This window comes from Microtus pennsylvanicus, chromosome 1 (genome assembly GCF_037038515.1).
Source record: "Microtus pennsylvanicus isolate mMicPen1 chromosome 1, mMicPen1.hap1, whole genome shotgun sequence".
Lineage (NCBI taxonomy): Eukaryota > Metazoa > Chordata > Mammalia > Rodentia > Cricetidae > Microtus > Microtus pennsylvanicus.
Genome location: NC_134579.1, coordinates 181,504,766 through 181,528,989, shown reverse-complemented (window position 1 = coordinate 181,528,989; position 24,224 = coordinate 181,504,766). Strand labels below are relative to the sequence as shown.

The 24,224-nt window shown below is 34.4% G+C and overlaps 1 protein-coding gene across 7 annotated transcripts in view; it reads right to left on the bottom strand.

Annotated features, from left to right (window-relative positions):
* The window catches only part of Nkain2 (sodium/potassium transporting ATPase interacting 2), a 1,019,122-nt gene that overhangs the window by 568,286 nt on the left and 426,612 nt on the right, over positions 1–24,224 (bottom strand). For 6 of the 7 annotated variants that reach the window (XR_012907514.1, XR_012907513.1, XR_012907510.1 and 3 more), the window contains exon 2: positions 20,443–20,580. Coding sequence is in view for 2 of the 7 variants with exons in the window: in XM_075946344.1 (XP_075802459.1) it covers positions 20,443–20,580 (138 nt within the window). In the remaining 5 variants the exon portion in view is untranslated. Of the gene's footprint in view, positions 1–20,442; positions 20,581–24,224 lie in introns of those variants that run through there. The other variant, XR_012907512.1, reaches the window with a different exon arrangement.

Sequence of the window (24,224 nt, the reverse complement as noted above, 5' to 3'; positions counted from 1 at the left end):
AACAGAAGAAATAGGTTGTCTCAGTGTAGAAAAAGAAGATTTGCTGCAGGTGGATAATGGTATTTTTCTATTGAAAGAAAAATAGAGAGCAAAAATAACAAAGTCAGGGGCAACTGCAATGAACTGAAATCTGCTAAACTGTGCCTGGAACACTAAAGCAGTGCAAACACACCACCAGCCCCTGGGCAGCTCACAGATCTCATGTGGCTGAAGGTGAGATGAGCTGGCAAGAGACAAACACTTAAGTACTGACCCTCAGAGTGCTATCTGGATGCCTGAGAGCCAGGAAGTCACTCAATAAAGCCCAGAGAGCCATGGTTACCCTGCACTCCTAGCCCTCAAAGGCTAAAGGTATGTATAAGTGAAGACTTGAAAATACCATCATAGCCCAGGTCAAAAAAACCTCACCCAGAAGAGAAGATTTCTCTAAAGTGTTCTTTTTGTTGTTGTTTTGTTTGTTTTGGGTTTTTCAAAATGATTAAGATCAGAATTAGTTTTCATCTATTTTTGCATTTTCGAGACTAAACATGGTGACATAAGAAGTAAAGGTGTAAATGGTAAAATCCAGTAACACAGCAACTTCCTACTCGGTGAGAAAGCAGATAAACAGTAAGCATCTGCATCACAATAAAGCACACGAAAGGACCACTTCTGAGCAGCACACCTAAAATAATTATTAAGCAGCTAATGCATTCTTAGATATGAAAATTTTTTTGCTTTCCTGAAGGGCAGGCAGGAAGACAAAGGAAACAAAACCTTTGTAAGTTACCCCATTTACTTCCCCAGCCTGTCCAAAGTCCTATCTACAGCAACATAAAATGGACTTTCTATGTAGTACTAGAAAGTTATCCATTATGGGTATACATTAGATTCACTTAAATATCTTTTCATATCAAGAATATCACTCAATCTTTACTTCAGGGATGCCAATTTAACAGGTAGAGACATGGGTCCTTTCTATTTCTAACAGGCACCTGTGGATGTACTGAGTACCTTTGCCTTAAGGAACCTTGGAACCTTTATCTGAGAGATGATGATTGTGTGTAGTAACTTTGGCTGCTAGGAAATCTAACTTAGACAAAAACTCACATCTTGAAGTACCATGTGCCTGCTGGATGTTTGAGAGCTGCTGGACCAGTGAAGCCCAGACTTTCCTGGTTCACATACTCCCAGCCTTGCAAAGAAACAGAAAAAAGATAATTGAAAGGATTAGTTTGTGTTGTGAAAACTCCACTATAATTTGTAATAGAATAAGGTGTTGGAGTCAATTTGTTTCTAGTTATAAAACTACTAGAACTATGGAAGACTTTTTGAAGAAATTAAAAGCACACAGATTTCTGAATGAGTCTATAAAGGCAAACATGGTTCAACACGAAGACATCTAGACAGAAAGTTTTTTTTTTCTGTTAAAAAGGAGACATTTTTACATTACTTTCTTAAATCTTTAGCTTGACAACCTCCTTTTTTTTAATTTATAAAGAAACATACAAATCTGTAACTTCCAAAGCAACGAATAAAGGAGTATAAGTAATGCTTAACTCCGTAGAAACATTGTGCTAACTATGGGTCCTGTGATTATGGCCAAATGATGATTAAGGAAGTGCATTGATAAGTGTCATTACAGAGGAAAGGAGGGTAATAATAGGATGACCAAAACTTTATTTTCATTATGGTCAAAATTAACATGCAATTACTTAAAAATGTATACTTTTGGCTCTGTGTAATGTCTTTGGTCAGATTAACTATGCATCTAAAAAATACAAGTGTTAAATAAGATAATTTAATAAAAACGCATATAGATTAATGTAAATGCTTTCGTATCTTAACTAATAACCAGTTATCATTATACCATTATTAAATATTACACTATAAAACATAAATAGATGTTAATATTGTATTCATATAAATTTACAGTTTCCTGAAATTAAGTTATAGAGCATTAACATAAACAAAATACTCTTCAAAAATTCTATTTATGTACATTTTTAATTGTAGAGTTATATAGAGTTGTAGAAATTCTAAATTAATTATATTCACTTCATGAAAAATTGCTGCCTTGTTGTTCATCAGACTGCAATCCCACATCAAAATAAACCACTGAAAATACATCTGATGAATACCTCTGGAATAGACACACAATTCTTTAGAAAAAACAAAGGCAGATTGTATACCTATACAAGAGCTAGCTCAGCTGTATCAATGTGCTTAAGTGTAATATCTATTTACATTTATTTCTCCTTTTAATAATTGTATTTTGTCCAGTTATCAAGTATATAAAATATGGAGCATGAGAAGCCACAACAAAGCTGATCATCTCACAGCTTAACATATTTGATGGATTCTGTGCCTCTGTTCTTGCATACTTCCACAAAGCATTTTGGGAAAATGAACTTCAAAAATAATCCAGCCTTCTCCACATCAGGCATAACTACCGAAGTCCTATAACTATGCAGCTATTAACAACAGGCAGCAGGAATACATGAAATGGACAAGATGAAAGCACCACCAATGAAGATGAGCATTGAAAGAAAGCAGGCTACTCATATAGTAGCAATGTAAGGGTTATATGGAATATGTAGAAGATAATGCAATATTCACTTCAATCATTTACGTCCCTTATGCTTGAATGGGCTATGCAGCCCTGGAACTTTAACAACTGGGGGTGTTTAAAAGGTTCATACAGTACAATGACATGACAGTTGCACAGAAAGGTAGAAATTACTTGTACCTTGGCACTAAATAGAAGAAAAAGTAACGCTTAAATAGTGCTTAAATTTCATTTTGCATTCTGACCAGAACAATACATTAAACTTAAGATAGTGATTTAGCTAGTCAATTGGAAGTACTTTTAAATGTTCACCCTAGGAAAACATTTGCAGTTGTGCCCGGATATCATTGTGTAGCAAACAATAATGTTCTACAATGGTAAAGAGGGCATATATAAATCACACTAGCATAAGGTTCCTAACTGCATTGCTCATAAATATTTCTCTGCCTATCCTATTGTAGTAAACGTATCTTTTATAGATACTGAATGGGGAACTCAAGACGCCAGTTTTTACCCAAACATAATGTCCAAGGGCCTGAGGGACTGCAGAATGGAGTAAACAGTTGATGCTGCTATGATGGATATACTAATGGGACACAGAAAATGCCCAGATGGGAAAAGACTTTGACGTAATGGAGCAAACCTCTGTAGGTAGTGTTACTGTTCTACTTGCCAAACAAGGGATTCTAAACTCCATATTACCTCAGCAACTGATGTGGAATTCCCCTCTGTATGCTGTGAATACCATTGGTTAATAAAGTAACTATCTTGAGCCCCTGATAGGGTAGAACAGCACTAGGCAGGAAAAACTAAACAGAATGCTGGGAGAAAGTTGGCAATATCTATTTACATTTATTTCTCCTGGCGGAGTCAAGAGATACTTCCTGAGACAGATGCATTGAAACTTTGCTGGTAGGCCATGACCTCGAGATCATGCAAGATTAATGGAGGTGGGTTAAATTAAGATGTAGGAGTTAGCAAATAAGAAGCTAGAGCTAATGGGCCAAGCAGTTTTAAATAATACAGTTTCTGTGTGTTTATTTGGGGTATGAGCTAGGAACTAACTGATGTGGGAGTCTTCTGTTTCATTATGATTTCATTGGTTAAATAAAGAAACTGTCTTGGTCCTTTAATAGGAAAGAAAATTAGGTAGGCGGAGTAAACAAAACAGAATACTGGGAGAAAGAAGCCTAGTCAGGCAGACGCCATGCCATTCCTCTCCAAGTGGTATGTATTTTAAGGTGAGTTTTGTTATTTGTATATGCATATTTCTAATCTTGATTAAGGTATTGTGATTGTGTAGTTCATTTAAGAATGTAATGAATATAGGTTGTTAATGGATAATCATCTATAATAGTAAAATTTGTAGTCATGTTAGTTATATTTTCTAGATATATAGAGATATATTTCAGTTAGATAGGCATTCTTCATATCTTTCAAAGACTACAAAATATGACATTTAAAATACTTTAATAACTTAGGGTTTTTCATGACAATGAGACACATCTGCTGCTGGCAGCACCAATCTACTTTGAGAGAAAGATGGGCATCAAAGAGGCTCCTTATGGAGTTTGATAGCCATTTGGGCAAGAAACTGATGCATAAACTGGACACAGAGAACCCTCAGAGAGAGGACTGCTGAACTTGCCTTAAGGTGAGATGATTCTTTGGGGTTCCTGACTTATGAAAGAGTCTACGAGACATTCTGCAGGACACAGCAAAAATTGACTAAACTGTCTTTAAAATTTCCTGCTTCATGAAAAAGTCTGCTGGATACTATGGGCCTGTGGGCCAAAGTTGGATGCTCCAATGGTACAGAAAAACTTTGGATGGTTGTCCAGGCAGCGAGATGTCTCTGTCATTTCTAGAGCTTTGGATTTCTTGTTTGCTTAGGTAATATTATATCCTTCTGGAGTCATGATGGAATTAAAGAATGGTTATAGTTATAGTTTTCCTTAGTTATGATAAAGGATAAAATAGATATAAATATTACAACTGTAATTCTCACTTGATAACTGTTTTGCTATATGTAATTTTACTATGTTAAAGTTAAAGCCTTTCTTATTTGTTTAAACAGAAAAAGGGAAATGATGTGGGAGTCTTCTATTTTGTGTTGATTTCATTGGTTAAATAAAGAAACTGCCTTGGCCCTTTAATAGGACAGAAAATTAGGTAGGCAGAGTAAACAAAACAGAATACTGGGAGAAAGAAGGCGATGATTCTCTGATCCTAGACGGATGTAGGCTAGAATCCTTCCTGGTAAGCCACCTTGTGGTGTCACACAGATTATTAGAAATGAGTTAAAGCAAGATGTGAGAATTAGCCAATAAGAGGATAGAACTAATGGGCTAGGCAGTGTTTAAAAGAATACAGTTTCTGTGTAATTATTTCAGGTAAAGCTATCCGGGAGCTGGGGCAGCAGGGAAGTGGCCCGCAGCTCCTACTACAACTAACAAGCGGCCTTCCACCAACAAGCAACTTAGAAGAGGATGCCTTCTGTATTTTCTGTGAAGTGAATTTGTTTGTAGTGGAAGATGGTGCCAGGAGCATCACAACAGTACATAGCTTCATTCAGGGGAAATGGGAGTAGTAATCAGTAAAAATATCATTAATGAAGTTGTCGCAGTGATTTTTTTCTAGACTTAATAGACATTGGAAATGTAAATGTTAGTGATTTTTTACTATTGTTCACCTGGTTCAGATGAGAAGTACTCAGCCCCAAATTCACCAGCACATAGATACATGCAAATGGTGTGGAAACATGGTGATAGCTATGTGTAACTTGGTTAGAACTCATCTGTAGTTTATGTTTTCAGAAATATGTTCTTTCCAATAACCTGAGTTAGCACCAGAAACAAGTTACTGATTTTATTATATCATGTGTAGATGAAAGTGAAATATAGGCCTATATGTAAGTAGTTATCATATATTCTCCTATTCCCAATAATTAGCTGTCTTAGAAGAAATGGCAAGAACTTCATAGAGCTTTTAAATAACACCAACATGATATGTTAAGGTCGCTTGATTTCATTTAATAGCAGGTTTGTTCAGTGAAGTTAAACACCTTCCGTGAGTTATCATACAGAAGATGATTTACAAAGGGCATTTCAACAGTATTTGGTATTATCATACATTAGGAATCATGAAATTATTTATCATTTTTTGTGGTAATTATTATTTAGTAAATTTGCATGCTATTGAAAGTGACAGAAAGCACCACTGTATTAATGACTTTGTGTCAGTTTGACCGATTTAAAACAAAACACACGGTGAAACACTTTGTGACTCTGAGGGATGTTCCTTTCTGTGTCAGTCTATGTGATGTATAACACTCAAACATATGATTATAATCATATGTAATCACATATATACATAATCATAAATATATTTAGAGAGGGGTGTGCGAGAGAGATGCCCACAGAGCGTCCTGGAAATTTCTTTGCTGAAGATCTCCTAAACAATTTTATTTCCTCAATTTTAGTATTTCTAATCACTACCCAAAAATAAAAATAAGGGCTAGGGTGATAGTCCAGCTACTTGAAAGTATTGGTTTGCAAACCTGAGGACTAGAGTCCAAATATTCTGTACCAAATAAGACCAGAGCATGCAGCGTTAAGTGATGCTCACAAGAGGTCAGATCATGGACCTTCTGCCCCTTGGTTCTAGGTTAGGCAGAATAATCTGAGCTTACCCCGAAGAGTGTAAAACTACAAGCAATAGATATAAAAGTTCTCTACATCAGAAAGAGAGACAACTCATGAAAACTAAGGGCTATAAAGGGTAACCAGGAGACTCCTTCCCACCCACACAGCTGTAGCTGACTTGGAACTTTTGAAAAGGATCTGATACACATGATGTAATCTTTCCATGCTGTGTTGGGCGTGGCTATTGGGTTTCTAGTTTACCTGGCTATCGCTTCTAAATCCAGGTAGCAGCTCATGCGTATGATAGCTAATTGTGGTTCTTTAGAGACCTATTCTACCATCTGTAAAAGCTTTCAATGTATTTATAACACGACTGACCACTTCATGTCATATGGACTGAAAAATACATTGAAAAAGTTGTAATCCTGCAATCACATTATTTGCAACTGGCATAGATACTTACAAACAAACATACATACATATATAGTGTATGTGTATAAAGTGTTTATAATTAACTAGAACTGTTGTCTAAATTTGTAAGAGATTTAAAATTTTGATCATGGGTATTTAGACTTATTCTACTAAACCAAAGGTTCTGAATTTTTTCTTAGGATGAACTTTTATGTAGTTATCTCTGTGATCATGCTATTTGTTGCTGACTCTTTTACATGTATAGACATCTTTTAAACTATGTAAGCTATCTAAAGATCTACGTGTATAGGATATTTGTAATGTAATATACACTTTCTAATTTTTGAATTAGTTTTAATACTTTCTAAGCCTTATATCTAAGTATTGTATGTGACTTGACAGTTTATTTTGTAAAGTCTTCTAACAGTCAACATTATAACAAAGGAACCTCATGATAACACTTAAACCATAGGAAAGCTAAATTTTACACTACTGTATCTCAAAATGATCAAACACTAAATATTGATGAATTATTTATTGATATGAAAAACGAAAAAAGTTACATGAGTTTACTTGTGGAAAAAAACTTGATTCAAGCATGTGTACATGAAAGAAAAGGGAATACTATATTACTAAATTAAAAATGTCAAAATTTTAAATTTTTCTTTAAATTAGAAAGCATTTTATATCAACAATTTACAATATACTAAAATATTCTTGGAGAGAATAATAAAAGTTTTATCAGAATGTGGGGGAGAACTGTGGTTGTAAGAGAGAGTAGGTAGTAGTAGGAATTTTGGATCAGGGGAGAAAAGAGAAAGAGATGCGAGAAAAACAACAGGGGCAGTCATCCAGACACAGAGGAAGTAGGAGAGTATGACACACAGAATGAAAGAAAGGTCAAAATTCCTGAGACAAAATGTAGATGAATAGAAACAGGTTATATTAAATTAAAAGAGTTAGAGGGACAAACCTAAGATAAAGTTGAGCATTCACAATTAATAATAAGTCTCCCTGTTATTGACTCCAACAAAAAAATACCAACTACAAATGAAGGCATTTTCCCCCCTTGTTTACACACAGGTGCATCCTTAAGAAGCTAGTATAATCAATGTGCTCAATGTACTCACTGATGAGGGACTGAATTTCTTGCAGTTGCCTAAGTCACCATTTGCCACTATCTAATAAACTTCACATTCCCATGGCATTGAAGAAGTTTCTTACAATAAGATGATAACAATAAAAGATTAACAAGAAAACATAGAATGAAGAAGAGCCAAAGGTTTTAGAAATTAAAATGGCAACACCACTAACTTTCAATGTTTAGATACCAATTCCTCTGAAAATACAGCTTCAGATGTGCATTTGGCAAAACAATAGTAAGCAATCAAAATTTCTCTAAGTTCCAATTTCACAGTTTCAAAAGAGATAATTTAGAAACAGTAACTTATCTTCTAAAGTCCATCTTGCATACACTTATCAATTTCTTATTGTATAGCATCTTTAAAAATATAAACTCTATTCAAAATGTGCTTTAATGCAGGAAAACATCCCATTTAGGAAACTTCTTAAACACAAGTGGTATCTTTAAAAGAAAAAGACAGAAAATTGGCTTCATTGTGTTCAAGTAAATGACAGGTCTAGTCAGGCGGAGGTTTAACAGCAGAGAACAGATAGCATGTTCTCGCACATGGAGTTCCCAGATGAGTTGCAGTTTCCAAAACCACTGACAAGATGTCGGCAGATGCAGCATGAGATGGTGGGAAAAGTGACAACTCTTTCATTGAGAAGACAGTTGGGCAATCAGAATGTATCCTGCCACTGGAACGATTCACACAGCCTCTGAAAGGTCAACTTCACAGCATTCTGTGACAGAGCGACTCATTTGAGACCGCACAACATATAGAATTCTACACAAAGCCATTCTGAAGTAATCACCACTCTCAAAGTATCTCTTCATTTACGATCAGTTTGCCAGGCTTTGGAAAATGCAATCCAATAACAAATCTCAGAATCAAACAGTTTGAAGGTGAAATCCTTCAATAGAGTCAAACGTTAAAATAAATTTTAAAGTAACTTTTAGACCCTTAAAGCATGAAACAAATCCAAAAAAAGACAACTTAAATTTTTTTGCATTATCAATCTAGCTACTCTATTACCAGAAAAAAAAATCAAATATTCTGAAAGTGTTGCCTATGTTATGGAAGAATCTGTCTCTTGCTGAATCTTTGAATTGGGAGAGATAATTAGGAAATTTATGCCTTTGATCTCATCTAATGACACTTTCTGTTCATAAAAATAGAACAGATGAATTGATGTATAAAGAGACAAATGAAGATTCAGAAGATATTCTAAAGAGGGAAATAGAATATAATAGAAGATTTATGGCAAGAAAATTAAATAAAATCTCTAGAAAGTAGATGATTTGTCAACATTTTTGTTGTTGGTATAAAAAAACTGCAAAATGTGAAGAAATTCTTTAGAGAAGATTACAAAGCTGATTAGATAGCCGTGATTTATGAAACACTTGGTCCCAAATAGTTTTGTAGATGATTCTAAGAAGGGTTTCTATTTCTAACTGTATTTGTGTTGCTGTAGGCCACAATATATACCACTAAATCTTATTTTTTTGAAGAATGAATAATTGAAAACGTTTGTTATGTTAAAGCAATACATCAACCTCAATTCTAGAAGAGTAAACATTTAAAGTACAAGATAACTATTTAAGAATATAGGATGCTATAAACTAAGTCTAAATAGTGAAGGAAGCGTTAGTCAATTCCAAGACACATTAGCAGGATAATACATTCAAATGAAATCTAATGAAGATAACATAAAATTAAATATAGTTAATTAAAACATTTATTATTCTAAATAACTGAAGGTTAATATGTCAATTTGGTACATATGGTAAAGACAGTTTACTAAGTACTAATAGCAATAATGCAACTGAAAACAATGAACTGATTTCTTTACTTTTAAACCAGGGGACTTGACAGAAAAGATTGCAAGTTAATATTTTCTTGTTGAAGATTATAAATGAAACATATACGTGAGTCTAATATTAAACATAAACTTGAGAGTTTTGCTTTAAAAAAAAACTATTAAAAACCAAGAGACACAGGAAATTTATTTGTGAACCAATAAAACAGCAGAGTTTTACTATTTGTCAGATGCAAGAGAATCAGTTCAGGCCCTCAGCTGCATAGCTAGTTTGAGGCAAACCCGAATTACTATGAACACCTGGCTCAAATAATAAAATAACAAAAATGACAAATGCTGGTATTAACTGATACTCATGTGAAAGAAAATAATCTTGATGCCACATATAATATTAAATAATAAAAAGTCTCTCACTATGATTTAAATGTTAAATATCAGAGTATCAAACAATGCCTATCTTAGAAAAAAAGTGTAGAAAGACCTTTGAGCTCATGGAGTATATCTTCTTTAGTAAGTAAGAAAACCCAGAAAGTAGGAATATTTTAGCAAATCAAAATTCATTGGCCAAAGGGGACAAAAAAAACACTAAAAGTATGGGCTAAACACTAAAATTAAAGTGTTTGGTACAATAAGCAAAAAATTAAAAAACATGCCATGTTTGATAGTAGCCTTATAATAAAAAAATAACATATTTGTATGCATGACAAACTTATGGGCATACATTTTTTAAGTTATAACTAAATTATTTCTAATAGTTAGGGCTTTGAGAATGTATTCATTTTAAATTTATATTTTCTTTACTTGGATACAATCAGTTTTTGTATTTTTCTCAAGTTCGTTACTGGAATTTGCATTTTATTATTTATTTATGCATAACAATGAAATGATATATTTTACTCAATGCAACACAGATAAATATAAATAAAAATAGTTTTAAAGGTTTCTTTCTTAGAAATATACAATGAAATAAAATCATATACATCCTCATCAACCCTCAAATTCCTCTCTTCTCTGCTATTATGCCCATTTCCAAACTTCATGTCTTCTTCTTTTATTTTAAATAACCCTCTAAAGCCAGCTGGTGCCAGCCATACATGCATAGATATGAGGTTACCCACTGGAACATGGGAAACCTACCGCTTTCCACAGACTCAAGACAGAATGGTTACTCTTACTCCGGTGACTATGTGATGTAAAAACCTCCTTAGTAAAGGTTAAGACTCTGCCTTCTAAATAGTAGTGCTCATATCTTATAGTCTTAGGGTATGCTCAGCCTCAGTCATACCGTACAATTCTTGTTGTAATTAGCAGCATCAGTGGGGGAAATGCCTAAGAAGTTATCATGTCAAACGTAAGAAACTGTGTGCTAGGAACTAAACAAGAAGAGGAGGCAGAAAGAAAGTGTGAAGCAGAGACTGGGATGAGATTGTGAAATACTTTTGGTTAAGAAATGTCTGTTTCACGTATGGACACCCAACAGCTGTGGTATCCTGCACAGAACCTTGTGGAATCAAGCCAGTGGAAACTTACCATACGTAGAGCAAGGAAAATAGTTTAGGTACCATATATGAAATGAAATAGTAAAAATGCATCCCAGATAAAACAGAAGTTCATCTAAACTAGTTAAACAGTACATGCTTAAGACACATGAAATTATCAGTATCCATTAACTCTTTTATAGCATCTCATTATCTTTTGATGATGATGATGTTTTTGAGGATGATGATGATGATGATGATGGTGATGATGGTGATTTTGATGATGGTGATAATGATGATGTAATGATGGTGATGATGATGGTGATGATGATGACGGTGATGATGCTGATGAACGCACACTTGCTATCCACATATTACCTCATTCACATCAGAGATTAGACTTTCATCTTTTCAATTCTCAAATCCACAGAGTCTGGAAGGGAGTCTGTCATGTTGCAATATGTGTACAATAAAGTAAGCAATTGACACATATGTGTGTTTGCATTAGTGCATGCTACTTAAGAGTTGGATAAAGCCTCAAGCTTGGTTAAATGGGTGTAACCTGTGAATAATACCCTCAGACATTGGAAGGGCTATTCTTACTAGAAATAATATAGGTTTCAAAGTTTGATTTGAAAGTTTTGCAAGTCAAAAATGCAATCCTAAGGTAACTGTGTTCCTACATATCTTTGGCTCAACTTCCAGTGATTTATGTTACTTATAACCACAGCAATAAAAAATTTTTAAATGGAAAATTCCAGAAATAAACAAATCACCTATTTTAAATTGTGTGTCATTATGAGTAGCACGATGAGTGATGTGTCATCTTACTTCTTCTCTCTTGAGTTATGAATCATCTCTTGGCCTACCTGTATAAATGTTAGTCCTTTAGTAACTACCCTCATTATCAGATTAAATGATAACCTCTGGTAATGCTTATGTTTAAATAACCCCTGCTCTCTTAAATAAGGACACTGCTGCTGGTAATTTCAATAAAACAATGTGAAACTCCAAGTGCTCTCCTCTAAGGAAAAAGTTTGTCTTTATCAACTTAGGAAATAAAAATCTTTTATTGTATACCTGTTAGGGATTTGTTCCTATCTATGGTTTCAAGTAACTACATTTATCTTCAAATGTGTAGACCTAAAGAGGGCTAAGACTAAGGGTACTGCAACTTAGCAACCAAAATGTAAATTGATTTGACTCAAGAATAATCTACCTAGTGTACAAAAAATGCATGGCCATTCTCAGCACTGAATCAGGAGGTATAATCTTCTTCATCTGCTTATATCAAAGCTTTTACAAAATTCTTTATAACCAATAATGAATGGCACAGATATGTTACTACACACTTATTCAATAAAAGTTAATAGTGAATTGTTAACATGCATCCAGGATATTAAAAAATGATTGAACTGCTACAGTAATTATATAAAAGCTTAACTAGGGTTTGTTACAGTGGATCTGACAGAGACTATGGACTTCTCCTTTAAGCAACTATCCACAAATAGCATGTTCGTAACAGCACTTTGTATAGGTACTGAATATTACTAAATTTATTGTTGTACTAAAAAGCACTGTGGACTCAGATTCTAAAGTACTGGTTAACCAGAGGCCCAGGAACTCTGACAGGATACACAGTCAGGTTTTGAATGATACCAGGATATAAGAAGTCAATAAAGGACTATGCTTGCCAAACAAACAAAAACATCCCATGTGTGTGCGTGCACACACACATACAAACACAAACCAAGGGAACATACCGCTCCACAGTTAGACTTGTTAGCTACTAAAACAGCATAATGCTTGTTTTCTACAAAAAAATATTAAGTCTGCTCTTACTCACCAACAAATGATTGTGCCACAAATTCTATACCCTGAATGTTTGGTGCAGCTAGTTATGAGTTATATATTTTATTCAGTCTTTCTGGTAAAATTACAACTAATCCAATGCACACCTTGCAAAATTATCTACCTCCAGGGCACATCTAAGAAACCCACAGGATCACTTTGTGTACAGAATAACTGGAGGTGTAACAGTGAATTGTGTTAAGACTTCTGGAGACACAGACTCTACTTTTAAAGAAGAAAATGATAGTCCCATATATTTACTACAAATCATATATCAAATAATAACAACATTTTTGGAGGCTACCAAGATGGTTCACTGATAAAAACAAACAAAAAATGTGCCTCTAAGACTGAGGGCCTGATTTCAGTCCCCAGTCAAATGAATCTCAGAGACCCACAAAACAATACAGCATGCTGGCATTTCTTCTGGCTGCGTACCAAGACTCTATTGTAAGACCTTATTCTTGAGGATAATACATGCTTTGATCACAGGAATAAAAACGAGCTGTGATTAAAAACTGAGATATATTAAAGTGGCTGTTGGTAGGTCTCTACCACATACTGTATAGTGATGGTAAATGCCTCTAATTCCTGTACTTAGCCTGAGACAAATTGGTCATAAACGTGAGAGTTGAGCTGCTTTTAGACAGTAACACTCAATATACACCTAAGCAAATGAGAAAATTAGCATAAAAACACACATACTTCTAATTACAAAATATAGAAAGAGATTAGAAGAGTTAAAAAATATTCTTTGTTTTAATCTAAATCCTATATTGTACACTGTTTCTAAAATCTACAAACATTATTATTTTATTTTAGAAAATAGTTTTTAACTGCACATACATATTATATATTTTAAAAATCCTATTATAAGAATATGAAGAGATTTAAAAATAAGCATTTGAATTGTTGAAATGTAATTATTATAAGTAACACAAATACTAAAAATCTTAGTCAGAGCCCAACACTAACAGGAGTCAACAGAGTAACTTCTCATACAGTAAGTGACTCACATTGTCTCCGAAGTTAATGTTCCTGAAAGAATAAATTGCACTCACAATGCTGCATCTTTATTTAGGACTACAGGCCAAATCATTAAACATGCAATGCTGTGTTCTTTGTCCTCCTCCTAAGCCTATGCGAAAATATTTGCTCTCACAATGACTTCTCATCATTAGTCATATTGCTAATTTGATTCTGTTTCAAGAAATTGTTTGTCACTAGTCTACAGTGATTGTCTGTCTGGGACACAGCAAACACACAGTTTTAACGTTTTAGCTATCAGAAGTTTGCTTCCAGATACCTTCTCTATTTTTTTATAAAAAGCAAGGAAGTATCTACACAGAATAACTTCTTAAAATAATCTCAAGGTGTGCAAATGTTTTTTAGGGAGGCAACATCATTACAACCAAAAAGCAAATTACTTGAGAATAGACCTAATAAGTACTCCCCCAAAGTGCTTATTTATGGTCTCTATGAATAATGAAAAATAATAGCATAGCTGATTATAGCAGTTAATGCATACCAGAAGTTCAGAATTCCTTTTCTTGCAATCATTACATAGATATAAATCTTCCAAACTGCTATACCCAATGATTTGCAAAAGGGGCCTTTTATTTGCCCAGTATGGCAGGGGCTGTTTCTTTAGCATTTTCCCACAAAGAAGGCACAGCTAATGAAGTCAAAACATATAACACATGCATGATGGCTACACGTTCGGCTCAGCCATTAGAACTCAAGCATCAACAGCCTGCCACCACTGTTTCCCACCCAGACACCTTTGGATGCAGTGTGCAGGTTGATAGGAGTTTCGTAGGATTTGTAGAGGGACATAACCAAGAGAGCCAGCAAGGAAGTGGCACTAGTAAATATTATTTTAGTGCACCGCATCCTTTCTTTGTTTTTATGGAATTTGACTAACGGATATTAGGGGACTCAGAATGATAGGGAGGAATAGAGAGACAGGGAGAAGAGGAAGGGTAGAAATATTTTGAGTGTCAGAGCAGCATTCTCTTGGACAGTCTAATAACAAAGCTGCTGTGGCTACAGCCAAGAGAAACCTACATGTTTACATGTCATAAGAGGACTGATGAGTGAAACTCATCCATGTTTTTGTAATTAACAAACTGTGTTTCATAACCCAACACTGCATTAGGCTTGCCAGTGTCTTGGGCTCAAGTAAACATGCATCACACACTTTGATTTCCAACATAAAGTCATGTTTTCATCAGAAGCATATATTTATTTGTGAATGAGTTAACCAGAGTTAATTTGAACTTTTTCAATTAAATTTTTGTCAAGAATTATACAATATCAGCTCTTTCTGCATATAGTAGCTGCACTCCTATCTGGAATTTAAATTTTCTATTTCATTTTCTTTGATCATATTACATTATTCTAAATACCAGAGACTCTCAAAAAAGACTAAAGATTGCTTGTTATAATTGACTGTTTTAAATTTGAAAATTGTTCTTCTTTATGCTTATGAACAGGAAAATTAGTGATGGAAAAAATTCATTGCCTACTCTCTTTATGTTTTTGCTGTACTTAGCATTTCAGAGAATATTCACAAGCTTTGAATGAATGCCTGCTTCTTAAAGCACATTTTAGGGCACTGGCATTTTTGTTTTAGTAAAGTTGGATACAATGGCTAAAGTCTTACTAGTTATATTTTAATATAATATTTAACTTTTTAAAATTTCAAAAGAGAATGAATTACAAAGACAAAAAGAGCTTAAAGAGATGAAAATAATAAGCATTATAATAAAGTCTTATAGCATTTTAAGTGAAAATATCTACAATTAGTTTTTATCATTCTCAAAAATATTGTTATATTAATGTACAGCCTTCTTATTTTTGTGAAATCTTACTAATGTACTTTTAGTTATTTCTATAACTATATGACATATACTAATATATAATACCTTACTATATATTTGTAACATAAATATATGAGAAAATCATTTGATATTCTATACAATAATATATTCCTTACCAAAAATTCTTAAAATAAATATTCATAAAAAACAATTAAACAACTATTCCAAATTTATCACCTCAAAATGACATAAAACAAGTAATAATAGCATAAAAAAATCTACTTAAATAAAGATAAATAGGACTTTAAATATAAGTAAATTTTTCATATCAAATATGACCCACTTGTTTGTCAGAACTAACAAGAATTCAGTGCACCTGTTGGAAACAGAATAATTTACTACAATTTAGGATATGAAACTCAGTTATATCTAAATAACGCTTATATACTTTTATTATTGGGTATTATTATTTATTATAAGAAGCAATTCATAAAAAACACAAAAGTATTTTTCATGGAGAACATTGTACACATTATAATAAGTAAAATATAGGAATGGATGATATAAGCATCAAAATTAAGATTGCTTAAATGAACAATGTAATATATGTGTATAGCTTCATATTAAATCAAAAATTTAAAAATTCTATATGATATACATTAAAATTTTTAATTTTTCAATACATTTCATCTATATACATGTAAAGAAAATATAAAACTGTCCATAATACCTGTCAGAAATGAGCACATGAGCTTGCCTAATTTTATATTGAACTACTGATAACAAGCAAAAATGACAAATATAAAAATCACAAAGGGACATCTTTAGAAAAGAAAAGTTAAATAAGTGATCTAAGCCTTCAGTCTTGACTGCAGCGGAAGCATCAGTGTCAGCTACAGTCTCTAATCATGCATTTGTCTTCTTTAGATGTTTCCTGAAGTAGAATTCCTATCATTTAAGATTCCATTTAAGATTCTTCCACTGTAATTTCTTTGTCTTCTTTGGACAAACTGTAATTTTATTCCATTTTTATGCTATGTTCTTACTTTTTTCTGAAGCCACTTTTGGACCCTCAGTCAAAGAAATTACATAGAAATAGATAACTTTTAAAATTATTTCCAAAAATAGAGTAATACTCTAAAACTCCAACAGCTAGTGCTGGTTTTGAGAAAAGCTCATACAAGAGAAGAGAGGGTTAGTAGAGATAGGAGAAAATTGTGTTTTAGGGCTATAGACACAGCTCATTGTAAATACGGAGAACAATGATCATGGCCAGATTCTGAAATAATTGAGAACTCAGATGGAATACATGTGGACATGCTCATCTGATTAAGAGAGTTGTCAAGGAAGCAGTTGTCAGAGCTATTTGCAAAGTTTTTGATGAATATGACGTGAGACTGTAAGAGAGAAATAACTTAAAGGGAAAAAAGGGATTGTAAAGCAGGATTTTCTGGTTATATTTCCAACCCAGAACTTTCTAAAAGTTATGGTGTGGGAAATCCTACTATCTATGTGTTGCTTTTATTGGTTAATGAATAAAGCCATTTCTGTCAGTGTATTAGCAGTATTGGGCAAGGTGGGGATTCCAAGCAGAAGAAAAAGCAGGTGGAATCTAAGGGAAGCCATGTAGCAACTGCAGGAGACAGATGCCTTTGCAGGAACCCACTGAAACAAAACTTTGCCGATAGGTCACGACCTCGTGGTGATGCACACACTAATGGAGATGGGTTAGTTTAGGATATAAGAGGTAAGTAGAAATACACTTAAGCTATTGGCCAAAGAGTACTGCAAATAATATAGTTTCTGTGTGATTATTTAGTGTCTGAGCAGCTGGGAATAAACAAGCAGCCTCTGTCAACAGAGTTAAAATGCAGAAATTTAGCATCAGCAACAAGCAAATAATTCCCAATAAATGACAGGGTCTCCAGAAAAAAATCAAACCCAGAGTGTTGCCTATAAGAAAGAGCAAATGAGGGAAGAGTGTGAAAATGAGTTGTGACACAGAACCTCAGGAGGGTTTCAAGTTTTTCTAACACACAACTAGACAAAGGTCTACATCTTAAGGGAAGGTTACAACAGAACAGAGTAGTCTTAAAGTACTTGCAATGAAAGGCACAGAAAACAGTTCAACCATCGCTTTGTTTTACATTCCTTCCTAGGCTAGAGCTACAATGCATTATTTAATGCTACTTTTGAATAGTAATAAGGAAAATGTTATAGCTAATTTGCATTGAACACCATTGAATACTAAGCATTGTGATAAATGTATTTCATAAACTATCCTACTTCTTACCTAACACTTTCCTCTCCATTTTTAAATTGTTCAGACATTTTGGTCTTCATCCCAAGTATTTATTCATAAATACAGATGTGATAGTTATTTAATGATATTGAATGCAACTTTAATTATAGGAATAAAATCACAAAAGGCACAGAGTCACATTTTCCATTTATAGTTGATAGTAAATCAACTAAAATCTCATGAAAAAACATAATTGATGCTTCTATTTTCAAAAAAATATTGAATCTAGATGAGACAAATTTGTGCACAGACACAAATAACATATTAGACTCAAGATTTCAGCCTTGCTACTTTAACTTCAAATGGTTCATTCCTAGCCACTGTGCTATAGTCCCTACCTTAGAGCAAACTGGTTTACCATGGGGTTAAAGAAAGTTATGTGAGGCAGAGATAACCAAAATTAATAATTATGAAAACTTAGTATTGAAACACACTGTATGGAAACTTACCATTTCAAGAGCCTTCTAAAAATATTGCTTTTTTTTAAAAAAAAAGAAAAACTAAGAAATAAATGATAATTTGAATGAAAGTATACTGCATGAGTGGATAATGCTGCCCTCAGAAGCCAACAATTATTAAACAAACACCCACTGGCAAATATGAGACACAGCTCTATGAGTTGTTGGTTATGGAGGAGCCAGAGGCAGCCAAAAATATGGAGGCTCTTGCCATCATTCTTGGTTGCCCACCAAAATTTGACCGTAAGACCATGTTTATGAAGATACTATTTACTTTGGCTATGGGGCACAGAAATACAAACCAAGCACCCTCTTTCTAACTAGAATTCATTGTGCTAGAAAAAGCAATGCCAGCTGCTGGAAGAGAAGAGTCATCCAGAGTCTTAACAGATGTGGGCTTGGCATGCTGCAGTACTGATCTGACAGACAAGATAAACTTACTGGCAAAATAGTGGCATAGTTATTATGAGAATAACTAAATCTTTCTGATTGAATGTGAGTCACATTCCTCACTAGGTAATGCATTCCTGATCCTGTCAACCTGGGCAAATGCCATTGACGAGGGAACTCACAGGTCCTAGGATAAATATTAGTCAACTTGTTTTGCTCCTAGGAGGTAATGTCAATATGCATCCCAATTATTTACGTTTGTATCTATAGACTGTGCTTCTCCCAGAAACCCTAATTAAATTCACTGGCATTGTCATTCACACACACACACTACATGCACGCGTGCTCTCGCGCACAAACACACACACACACACACACACACACACACACACACACACACACACTCTAAGGTGTCGAGACTAGTTAGAAAAAAGAAGTACAGTTCCAGAAAGGAAACAAAGAACAATGAAAGTTAATCTAAGAAAAATAATTTCAGTGCTTGTAATAATTTGTCAAATGGACAATACCATCACAACTCAAATAGAAAATTTTTAGCATTCAACAAAATACTTCTTACATTGTAGATCTCTACCTCACTACACATGTTGCGTACTCTTTCTCAGAGCACATTCCTGGATGCATGGACCATGAACTACTCTTTCATCTTTAGCAAGGCACTTAACCTCTTGGATGCATCTTCTTTTACATTTTTCCCCAGTTCCAGTGAGCGTCCTGTGTTCATGTGTACTTTACTTACCAGACAAGGACACCTTCTATGAGAAGGAACTTTCATGAAACTTGAGAAGCCCTGGTGATATAAGTCCAAGGGGACTGATCTTAAGCTGTACTAACATGGTTTAACATTTGAAATAAGTCCCTAAATATTTATCCTTGAAAAAAGTAGAATGGACAAAAATGTTTGAACATGAAAAAACAAAAACAACAACAAAAACCCTACATTAATGAAGAATGACAGTGGAAATCTGAGGCACATATAAATTTAAGAAAAAAAAATCCTGTTTTGGCTCCCATAGCAACTGTAACACAGTTGAATTTCACTTTTATGTTAAGTATGTTTAACTTGAATAGGAATACCAAATACTTTCTCTGAGCCAAAATGAGAATTATGGTCAACACAAAAACAATGATCCACAATATTCTAGCTTCCATCTAGTTCAAATATTATCCATAATGTTCATTAAAAATTTCACATCAAAAGTATATAGTTGTTTGCAGTGGTTTTAAGCTATGTTTATCTAGTTTTTGAGAAAGAGTTATTTTAAATGAGAAAACAATCTTATTAACTTTTCTTAATTCAGAGGCCACAACTTGATAATTTAGAAACATAGAACCATGATTCTGCTTGTAATTATATGAAAACATTTGCCCAAAGTGCAATTAATGAAAATATAATATGATTATATCCATTATCAAACTCAATTACTATTGATGTAGTCTGTAACTATGAAAATAAACACATGATATAAGATCATGCTACTCTTAAAGCAGGATACATATTTAGTTTGTAGGACTTCTGTAGGTTGTATATCTTTCTCCAGTTCAGTAGAGAAGGTAAATGCAGGTAGAATACTTACTCCTGTTATGTAACGAGGTCTATACTGAATAGTTCCAAACAAACCAAGTATGACGATGATAATATGTACAAAATTTGCCAGGATAGGTGCCCACTGATATCCAAGGAAGTCAAATATTTGCCTCTCCAGCACACAAACCTAAAATAGCAAAAGAGGATGGAATAGGTCAGCACAAATGAGAAGCATCACAGGGTCAGAGATGAAAGGATCACTGTGACAGACATTATAATTAGCAAGTATAAATACTATAGTATGTGGCATTTTTAACAGTAAGAATGGAGTGTTCAGGCATATTGCAATGGAACACCATCTAAGTATCCACAGAGAGCCATTTGCCGTTCATAAATGAAAGATCTCATTTGCACATTCACACACACACACACACGTGCACGCATACACATACACGATATTGCTATATGCACCATCAATCATTCAAGTCGTCAACCAGAAAATTCCCCATGCAAGGCTTGTTTGGTTTTCTTCAAATGTCACTCTGTAAATTGTATATTCACAAGGGGAATTGATACAGAGGAAAAAGAAAGAAAAGTCCATGAGCTACTGGGATTCTGGACAAAGATATACCACCAAACAAGCTACATGAGTCATATCTTCTTAGAGTGACTGACTCCCTACTTTAAAGAAAAGAACATCAGCAGATGAGAAAGGCCCTCTCAAGCCTAACAGTGAATAGCTACAAGACAAACAGAGTTTTATCATACAGGCAATGTAAAAGAAGGGCCAAAAAGGAAATAAGAATGTAAAAAAAAAAAAAGAACATGCCCTCAGTGTTTTTAAAGCAAAACAATGTAATCTAATGCTCCCCAGTTTGTAATTAAAACATAAGTATTTTAATGAGTGAGAAGACTCAAATAAAAATAGCAAAATTACAGTAACAAGTTGGCAGTAGCTCTGAAATTTCATTTTACCCTCAATAGAGAAATATGGATTGCTGGCAAATCCTTTATAAGACCTAACAAAACAGCCTTCTGGATTTCTTGCCTGTCCTTTTGGTGGACTGATCATAAACTCACTCTTCAGAGAAAAACATTGCAAATTGTCTCAACATTCCACAATAGGGTCAAGGAAAACTCAGCCACAATTTTGAAAGAAATGATAATTTTAAAGCCCTCCAACTTCCAAAAGCCAGCCAAAACATTTTGGTTGGATTTGGGGAACCTGTTCCTCATACTGGGTGACCTTGCTCAGTATTAAGATACAAGGGTAAGTGCATAGTATTACTGCAATTTGATATGCCATGTTTTGTTGCTATCCATGGGAGGCCTGCCCTTTTCTGAATAGAAATGAAGAAGAATAGACTTGTGGGGCAGAGGGCAGGTAGGGGGAAGGAATGGGAGGAGAGGAGAGGGAGGAAAACTCTGGTCTGGATGTAAAATGAGTAAACTAATTTGATTTAAATAAAATCCTTCAAACCTATTAATATCCTCATGATTTAATGATATTTCTCATCAGTAAGAAACACTGAATTTCAACCCAGACAATCTATTCTTAAATACATACGGGACCAGTGAGATGGCCAAAAATGAAAAATACTTATTAGTGCAAGCCTGATGACTTGGGTTAGATCCATGCAAACAGTGGAAGGAGAAAACTATCTCCTAAGAATTGGCCTCTGACTTCCATATATGTGCAGGGGCACCTGTGTGAAGCCATGTGTGTGTACACTAATATAATCTTCAATAATACACATTTTATAGTTTTTTTAAAAAAAATTATAGCATAATTACCTTATTTCCACCTTCTCTTTTCTCTGCCCCACCCCTCCCAGGCACTCTACTTGCTCTTTCTCAAATTCCTGGTCTCTTTTCCTGTGTGTGTTCCTAACTACATAAATACAACCTGTTTATTCCATGTAATGTTACCTATATGCATTTTTAAGTTTAAAAATTGTGCTTATGGCCTAGTTTGAAGATTTTTTTTAATTAATTAATTTATTTTTTAAAGATTTCTGTCTCTTCCCCGCCACCGCCTCCCATTTCCCTCCCCCTCCCCCAATCAAGTCCCCCTCCCTCATCTGCTGGGAAGAGCAATCAGGGTTCCCTGCCCTGTGGGAAGTCCAAGGACCACCCACCTCCATCCAGGTCTAGTAAGGTGAGCATCCAAACTGCCTAGTATGTGCAGTAGGATCATAAACCCACTTCTTGAATGGGCATGATCACACTTTAATTCTTTAGCTAAGTCACAGATTTACTTTGGGGAACTTGAAAGAGAAAAGAGATTCCCAACAGCCATTTGCATAATTCCCCCATTTTCTAAAGCAAAGCTTGAACCATGCAATGACTGTAATTGTTACAATATGACCTAAACAGGTCATGTCACTGTGTCTTTGCTGGGATAGAGGTTGAAGAAGGAAAATACAGAGAAGAGGATTGATGATGATGATGATGATGATGACAATGTAGTCTGTAGTCTCTTGCATATGCTAAATCCATCATGGCATGAGATAAAGCAATACAATATTCTGGTTGACTAATGACCACAAAGGTTTGTAGATCTTGAACTTAGTAACTTCATAAACTAACTGTTTTTCAGGAATCTGAAACATTCCTTTAGCTATTTCAGGTATTTAGCAAAATAAATACATTTATTTCTGACACAGAATAATGCTGGATGTACCTTGAATGCCTGCATAAATAGTGCCAAAGATTAAGTAGTTCTTCTGACAGAACGACTCTTAATAATGTATGTGAAATCTCATTTCCACATTAAGCTTTCTTGTCTTTTGCTTATGAATAAATGGTAAACCGAAATGAAAGGCAACAGCAAGATAAATTTGAACTCTATATATTTTGAGCATCATGACTGTGGGGACACAGCAGGAGGAAAGCACAGAGCAAATCAGTCAAGCAGTGGGAACTTTCTGAACAAATGAACCAATTACATGAGAAGATCATACTGCTGTCATTAATTATAAAAACATGTAAACAGTAATGTACTTACTAAGTTTGCAAGTCTAAAATGAATATTTAACAATAATTATTAGGTGCAAAATGACAGAACTAATAGCTTCTTCCTCATGAGATTATGAAGACAAAATAATCATTTATTTTATTTAATTTATTTATTTTTGTGGTTTTTCGAGACAAGGTTTCTCTGTGGCTTTGGATTCTGTCCAGGAACTAGCTCTGTAGACCAGGCTGGTCTCGAACTCACAGAGATCCGCCTGCCTCTGCCTCCCGAGTGCTGGGATTAAAGACATGCGCCAGTACTGCCTGGCAAGACAGAATAATCTTATAAATGATGTTTTACACACACACACACACACACACACACACACACACACACATTCCATCTCTTCCTTTTCATTGCTCTATTGCTCATAATAAATCGCCATTCAGTGAGCTAAGATTGGTAACAAATTTTAGGCATAGTTCAGTTTTTCCTAAGATTTTCTTCTTTCAGGAAGAGTAATAATATAAGATTAAGATATTTTCTAAACTCCTTCTGTGTTCTGGATACATATGTACTCCTCCTCAATTGTACAAATACAAGGATATACACATGATTGTCAGATTATGTAGGTTAAGTATTCAAAGATGTATCATGTTTGATTATCCTGTGGTCTCAATATATATATATTGGAAGTCATGTATCATGTCTGTAATCCCAATAATGGGGAGGTGGAAGCAGGAAGATCCTGGGGCCTTGCTGGCCAACCCTCTAGGGAAATCATTAAGTTCCAGCCTCACCGAGAAAAAAAATCACACACACAAATGATGGGAGAGTGATTGAGGAAGACATCAAACATTGACCTTTGGCCTACA